Consider the following 7,822-nt stretch of genomic DNA (forward strand, 5'->3'; position numbering starts at 1 on the left):
GATCTTATATAGATGTATTCAACGTAGTTTATTTGGTAAGAATTATGCTTCATATCATGTTTTTTGACATAAAAATAAGATTTTGTAAGTTATGAGATTTTGATACATTGTAAGCTGTTGATTTTTAAGGGTCTTAAAAAACCTACCTATATACTTTAATCGCATAATCCAAAACTTGTTTTCTACTAAATAATGCTGTATAACAAAAAAAGTTTGAAAAGTTCAAAAATCTAAAGCTTCTATTAGGTGGGAGTAGTTACTATAGGAGCACCCTATCATATATATATATATATATATATATATATATATATATATATATATCTATATATCTGTGTGTGTGTGTTGTAAAATTGGACTTAAACCCTACACGATTCTAATCAAATTCTGGTTTAGCTCTGGGTAGGACTGAAATTGTACACCTGTACGAGCTAATCGTGTCCAGGTATAAATTGGACAGGGTATAAACGTGTTGGGTTTTAGACATACCTGTTCTTTAAGGGCGTGTTGGTTATGCTGGACAAATGTTGCGTGGGCAGGATGAGCGCGTTTGTCCTGAACGCACGAGTCGTACCCCTGGAGGTGCAACTAGTGCGTGCGGATGACGTTTCCCCACCAAATCCAGCTGGACAGGACATGCTGCATCATGTTTTGTCTGCGCGTATCAAACACGGGACACAGACGGGTCGGGCCCTGCCCAAGCGACTCCTGTGTATCAAACGCACCCTAATAGGGTCGAATATTAAAACATTACTTGACATGGGCTTAGGACCGTACAAATTCGGTTTGGTTTTGTGTTGGTTAGATATTGGGTCGGGTACCAAGTTCAGGTTTCAGGTCGGTTTGGGTGAAAATTGCATACTTTGTTTGCATGGGGCATAAGAACGGGTCGGTTACAAAACATGCTTGGGTTCACATCGTTTTTTACTCGAGACTCGATCCGTTTTTTATATGTGTCCAGATGTCAATCTTACTCTAGACCACGAAACTATGAAGATCCGGTTAAGGCCGAGGATCCCTGGCGAAGTTACACCCCTAGGGTTGGTCGAGTCTAGTTTAGTAATCAGGCCATGTTAAGGCTCAACAAATGCAGCCCAAACCTAGCCGGATGATCACCTGGCATCGAAAATGAGCCAGTTTGTCTACCAGGCACTACTTCTTGCCTTAATAGAGTCCACAGTGCAATGAATCAGAGTCAATTGGCCCAACTCATCTTTCCAGTCCTAACCAATGAAACAAACATATCGACAATATACCGAAAATATCATGACTTTTCATCATTTCTTTAAAAATCTTATACTTTTCCGTGAAAGAACATAACTTTTTGAAGCTATCTGGTGATATTAAAGCCACAACAGTTTTAATATTTTGCATTACATTTTACTCTTTGAAATATACCGAGTTTTTTCAAGAGTTTCTCAATAACAGAGACTTTTAATTTGCCAAAGAGATTTTATCAATAAGAATTTCGATTAAAACGAGCTTTGTGATTTTTTTTTGTTTTTTTTATGATGAGAAACCCTCATCAATAACGTGGTCACTTAATTGGCTTGCTCCCTGGGGATGACTGACACCCAAGCTCTTGCAGAGCCCAGCAGTTAAAGACACTCGCATACCCAGTGAGAGTTGAACCTGGAACAAAGTACCAACTCCTTCTCAATCTCAAGCCCGCTGCCACTCGGGCGATTTGGGCGGGTGTCTATTTTTGACATTGTTAAACAAACCACCAAAGCGCTAGAAGAAACCGGACCGATTTAGGTTCCGAGTCATGTTGCTGTCACGAAAAGGGTGGACCGTCCCGGTTCATGGCCACACGAGTTTGGCACGGCAGTGATTCTCTGGTACGTGTCGAGTTCAGCAGAGTTTTGGTACCACCTGGACCTGGAGCGCTTCGGAAGACGACAAAAAGGACGGTTGTGGAACCCCACCACGTCTATATCGCTTCTCTAGCACCTTCTCAACAACAGTCCATCTCTTGTGGGGCCCGCTCTTGACAAGCGTGAGCCTAGCCGCTCGCCTGTGGCGTGTGTAACTCGTACCTGCGATCAAGTGGTGGAGAGGGAACTCTTTTTTGGCGTGCAAGGCTGGTTTTTAAGGCAGCATGGAAAAGTAACGGTGGAGAGCCACTTCCAATAGTTTCTCGACACGTGTAGCATTCGCCCTTTCTATCTCTTCGCTATAAATCCACCCCCTGTGGAGGTGAGCGCTCAAATGCTCAAGGCCATTAGAGAAGGCTAGAGAGAGAGAGAGAGAGAGAGAGAGAGAGAGAGAGAGAGAATTGGGTGGAGGGAGAAAAGGCTCTCATCTTTTTTCGTCCTTGCATATTTTGGTGGGAGAAAAAGGGTGTTTGCGTATTTCCTCCCATTTTTAGAGAGAGAAAGTGAGGTTAGTGTATGTTCATCGCCATAGGGTTGATCTAGAGAAACAAAAGAGCAAAAAGAAAAAAGTGGAATAAACAAGATGTTTATTGAGAGTTTTCGCGTGGAGAGCCCTAACGTTAGGTACACGGAGGAGGGGATCGAATCGGTCTACAACTACGAGACCACAGAGCTGGTTCATGAGAGCAGGGGTGGCACCTACCAATGGGTGGTCAGGCCCAAAGTTGTGAAATACGAGTTCAAGACCAGCACCCGCGTGCCTAAGCTTGGGTACCAAAAACCATCTCATCTCATTTCTCCCCCACATTTCTATAACGCATAAATGGTTCATCCTTCTTTGTTGGTGGAAGATAAATGTTTGTTTTTTGGTGCATGTTAGCTTTGTTGATGTGATCGTCATAAAATGGAAAAAGAAGGAAATGACTAAAAAACATAAAGCGTTCTGTTTTTGGTGCATGCTATCTTGGTTGATGTAATCCTCTTAAAAGGAAATGACTAGAAATCATAATTATGTCTTCGCTTGTATGTTACAGAAATGATTGATGGTTAAGCTTTTGTGGTTTTCCTCTAGGGTGATGCTTGTTGGTTGGGGTGGAAACAACGGTTCTACCCTCACTGCCGGTGTTATTGCTAACAGAGAGTGAGTTTCTTCATCTCTCTCTCTCTCTCTCTCTCTCTCTGTGGTAGATATTTGCAAATTTATTTGTTCTTTTTTTTCCAATTTTAAATTATAAATGGATGGTTGATTTGGTAGGGGAATTTCTTGGGCTACCAAGGACAAAATACAGCGGGCAAATTATTTTGGGTCTCTCACACAAGCATCAACCATTAGGGTGGGATCATACAATGGTGAAGAGATTTACGCTCCATTTAAGAGCCTCCTTCCTATGGTAACTGTTGATGTTGAAGGGTTGAGGCTCTTGGAGGTTTCATGGGAACAAGCTGGGATATTTGTTTATTATTAATGGTGGGTCATCTATGTGTAGGTCAATCCTGATGATATTGTATTTGGAGGATGGGACATAAACAACATGAACCTAGCAGATGCCATGGCTAGGGCAAAGGTCCTGGACATTGATCTGCAGAAGCAGTTGAGGCCTTACATGGAATCCATGGTCCCTCTGCCTGGGGTCTATGATCCTGATTTCATCGCCGCGAACCAGGGCTCGCGCGCAAACAATGTGATCAAAGGGACCAAGAAGGAACAGGTTGAGCGGATCATCAAGGACATAAGGTACCATTCAGTTCTGGATGGTGGTCAGTTTTTTGAGCTCTATCTGCTTGCACTCTTGTCCTCTTGTTGGTGGTTATACTTTTTTGTTATAACCACATCCTTTGCAGTGTTCTCTGAATGGTTAACTGTGTCGTTGATAGGGAGTTTAAGGAGAGAACCAAGGTCGATGAGGTGGTTGTTTTGTGGACAGCAAATACTGAGAGGTACAGTGATGTGATAGTTGGATTGAATGATACCACGGAGAATCTTTTCTCTTCCCTTGAGAAGAATGAGCATGAAATCTCTCCCTCAACTTTGTATGCCATTGCATGTGTTCTGGAAAACGTTCCTTTCGTTAATGGGAGCCCACAAAATACTTTTGTGCCAGGTTGGACCTTTAGCATAAATTTCTTGTATAGATGTGAGTAGTATCACGAATATGTATGAATCCAAAATGACTTGGTAAAGTGCGCTTGGTTTGTTTTTCATTCTAGGGCTGATTGATTTGGCTATCAAGAGAAACAGTTTAATTGGTGGTGATGATTTCAAGAGTGGGCAAACCAAGATGAAGTCTGTGCTTGTTGATTTTCTTGTGGGTGCGGGTATCAAGGTATAGACTGCAACTCTTTGGTCTTCCTTATCTTTTTTTTTCACCTTTTTAATGATATCATTTTTGGTTTCTTCATGTCCACTGTAATATTTCACATATGTAGGAGAATTAATACCTTTTTCATTTCTTGTCAGAAAAATGATAAATTAATTGTTATGTACACTCATGCAGAGTTACACAGCAATGTTAAATTCTCTTAACTATGTATAATTTTTTAATGACTAGTGGATGCCATATAAAATACCTTGGGAATTTGGATTCTTCTGTTCCACCACTGTGGGTCATTTGATGCCGCTGAACCGGGCAGAAACTATAAAATAAAAAAAAGTCCGGAATATCTGAATATGGTGGCATCCAAACGCAGCCTTTGTGGTTATGCATGTGCTTGTTCCTTTTCTTTTATTTTTCTTTCGTTGATCCACATGCTTATATTACATCAATACAAATTGTGTAGTGGAGTTTATATTCTTCCTTAGTGCCACTAAGGTCCGGAACAATTTTGAGTTTGCTTGTCAGTAATTGGAAATTTGAAGATCTCAAATTTTTAATTTCTCCGTGTTAAGGTAGTTTTGAGTGGCATTTTGTCACTCATGGCTGTTTTCATGAAAACTTGCAGCCTACATCTATCGTGAGCTACAACCACCTCGGAAACAACGATGGCATGAACCTCTCTGCACCACAGACCTTCCGCTCGAAGGAGATTTCTAAGAGCAATGTGGTGGACGACATGGTTTCGAGCAATGGCATCCTGTATGAGCCAGGGGAGCACCCAGATCATGTCATTGTCATCAAGGTTTGAGGCTAAACTCCATCTTTAGTATCAACACGTTTGTTGATCATGTTCCTAGCAAATGATATTAGTAGATTACTTTGAGGGTGCTGGGTGCATCATGTGTAATCAAGGTTTCCAAGCCTAAATTTCATCTCTAGTGTTAATAACTTTTCTGATCATGTTGCTAGGAATGTTGTGCTTTTAGTTGTCATGCTTTGAGGGTGTTCCATGTGAACATCCTAACATAATAGTCTTGGTATTAGTATCATACTTTTCGTTGTGTTTATTGCGCATTTCATGATTGGATCATGCATCTATGACAGTGATGTAAGTTGATGATCCTGGGTGCATTTTCTTTCAGTTCCTAACTTATAACTTGTTGCTCCCAGTACGTGCCGTATGTTGGTGATAGCAAGCGAGCCATGGACGAGTACACCTCTGAGATATTCATGGGTGGGAAGAGCACAATCGTATTGCACAACACCTGTGAGGACTCCTTGTTGGCTGCACCCATCATCCTGGACCTGGTCTTGCTGGCTGAGCTGAGCTCTAGGATCCAACTCAAAGCTGAAGGAGAGGTAGGAGGAATGAACATGGATTGTCGTTGGTGGGGTGTGTTATTAATCTTAGTCTTGGTTTCTCATTTCTTGAGTTGGGTTTTGCAGGAGAAGTTTCATTCGTTCCATCCAGTGGCCACCATCCTGAGCTACTTGACCAAGGCACCTATGGTGAGACGCTCTCTCAGCCCTTGATTCATGGAAAAGGACCATGAAATTTTACTACTTTTTCAATGGATATGCTTGATGCCATTAGAGGTCCATAATATTCTTTTTGAGTTTTTGATTTCATGGACTTCCCACCCCTACCCGGATGGGAATGGGAGCCATAATTTGGATAGCCCGAGTTGTAGGTTTAATTCTCCTCAAGGTAGATTTGATTAATTTCTTGAACAATTTCTTTGGTGTGTTTGAATCCAGGGAATTTAGTAAAATTGTGATGCAATTCCATTAAGTGCGTGGCCAGAAGATGGCCAGCGGATACAGTGGAATTTAGTAAGGATTGGGTTCCAATCTGTGAAATTCCCTGAATCCAAGTACACCTTATGGACATTTATGGTTTGGGTTTAGTTGTATTCAGTTGGTATAGTTTTGCTCATTTTAGTTAACTTAATCACTGACCTCTCTAGATGGGAATCCATCTACACCCTTAGGTATCATAGCATACAAATTGTGGTACTACGTTGGAAATCCATATAAACAGTTGGTTGGTGATGGTGTTGACAGGTTCCTCCAGGGACACCTGTGGTGAACGCCCTGTCGAAGCAGAGGGCTATGCTAGAGAACATACTGAGGGCGTGCATTGGCCTAGCTCCTGAAAACAACATGATTTTGGAGTACAAGTGAAGAACCGGAGGCATTGTCCTCCATGGTGGCTGGGACATGGTCCCTCTTTTTGGGTCTCTGTTGTCTCTTTTCTTTTTAGCCTTTCCTATGTTTCAAGAAAAAATGTTGAATGCCCCAACATGGTGCCAGATGAAACAGGAAATTTTAGTGTAATTATGATCCTCTTTTTGGGAGACAACGTTGGGTGGCTAGTAGTATTTGAAAATCGAAAGCCATGTTGGTGCTTGTGATATGTGTGCTTGGCTTTCAATGTTGGTAAAAAGTTTATGGTAGGTATCCCATGTTTGGGGTGGTTCCACATTTTATTGTTGCTCTCTGCTCTTATGCTTGTAGTTTCTCACACATTGCCCATAAACTGCTTTATATCAAGTTCAAAATAGTTCATAGGTTGGTAGCTACTGATTTTGCCAAATTTGCAGTGCCTGGTTATAGGTTAATTTCCTTGGGTTTTGTTTGGTTTCAGGAATTGCAAAATGTTTGCATGATAATCATTCAGCTATTCCCTGGGATTCCCTTGCCCTGTGAATTTAGTGACCAATGTGTCTAGGTAGGAAACAGAATCCCACATATTGCTACAATGAAATGCTCCTCAATGCAAACACATGTGAACTGGTGGTGTGGATAGAATTCTAAGGGCGCCAGTAATTAGTACGAGTTTCAGAACCTTGACATGCCAGGGAAGATGTTGAACTTGGAACTGCCTTTTATTCAAAGCCATGTCTGCCTTTTTCAAGCTCCGCTTGTTTTATCTCAAAGGCAATTGGTGGTGAATCAATGGCCATGGTGTCCCAAAACCTATGGCCTAAGATGTTAAAGGCTTAGACCATAGAATTGACAGGGTTTCGTCTGGCTTGACCCCAAATGCCCAATTATTGGTGTCTTACTGTGTCCCACACACTTTTCTGTTCCCTTGGCCCTTTTTCCTCTTTTGAACGTATTCTCGAAGGTTGAACGATAATAGTTGATAGTTTCATGAATATGTCCAAGTTGTCCATCCTTTTTGTCATAGCATGGGGGGTATGTGCTCATCCTTTCACTGCCTGTACGTCCCAATGTTGTAGTATCGGTATCGGCCCTGGATCGTTTGGCCACCGATTCAGATGTATGGGCCATTCCGATACTCAACTGAATTGTTCCGTATCAGCCTAAAACCAATAGTAAATTATTACGAAACATGTATTAAAACTATTAAAATAATTTTAAATAATATTAAAATTTTATTTTTTGTTATTTTTACATTTAATAAAAAATTTGCTGATTCAAGCTTGCAGCGTCCTGATACCTACTGATACTGATAACATTGGTATGTCCTTACTCCTTAGGACAGCGGGTGTGAAATTGGACTGAATCCGCCGATTCAGATCAAATAGGCCCTCTAGCATTTTGCTAGAGCCCCCAATTCGACCTCCCTCCCAAATTGGGTGAATTATGTCAGAATCGCTCTACATC

The 7,822-nt window shown here is 41.4% G+C and overlaps 1 protein-coding gene across 1 annotated transcript; it reads left to right on the forward strand.

Moving 5' to 3' along the window:
* The first annotated feature begins 2,190 nt into the window (after nt 1–2,190).
* LOC149846997 (inositol-3-phosphate synthase) lies at nt 2,191–6,673 on the forward strand. The gene is made up of 10 exons (XM_089996735.1): nt 2,191–2,645; nt 2,947–3,015; nt 3,130–3,265; nt 3,362–3,609; nt 3,750–3,976; nt 4,083–4,198; nt 4,815–4,991; nt 5,360–5,548; nt 5,636–5,698; nt 6,254–6,673. The coding sequence occupies exons 1-10, from the start codon at nt 2,458–2,460 to the stop codon at nt 6,371–6,373; spliced, it is 1,533 nt and encodes a 510-aa protein (XP_089852861.1). The 5' UTR covers nt 2,191–2,457; the 3' UTR covers nt 6,374–6,673.
* Nucleotides 6,674–7,822: the final 1,149 nt, after the last annotated feature.

Source organism: Nuphar pumila, chromosome 2 (genome assembly GCF_984573655.1).
Source record: "Nuphar pumila chromosome 2, dmNupPumi1.hap1.1, whole genome shotgun sequence".
Classification (NCBI taxonomy): domain Eukaryota; kingdom Viridiplantae; phylum Streptophyta; class Magnoliopsida; order Nymphaeales; family Nymphaeaceae; genus Nuphar; species Nuphar pumila.

Excerpts from the sequence above, each read along its gene's own strand:
- LOC149846997 (XM_089996735.1), top strand. The coding sequence starts at position 2,458 with ATGTTTATTGAGAGTTTTCGCGTGGAGAGCCCTAACGTTAGGTACACG. Across the intron at positions 3,016-3,129 it reads GGTGTTATTGCTAACAGAGA|GGGAATTTCTTGGGCTACCA; the intron begins GTGAGTTTCTTC and ends TTGATTTGGTAG. Across the intron at positions 5,549-5,635 it reads AACTCAAAGCTGAAGGAGAG|GAGAAGTTTCATTCGTTCCA; the intron begins GTAGGAGGAATG and ends TGGGTTTTGCAG.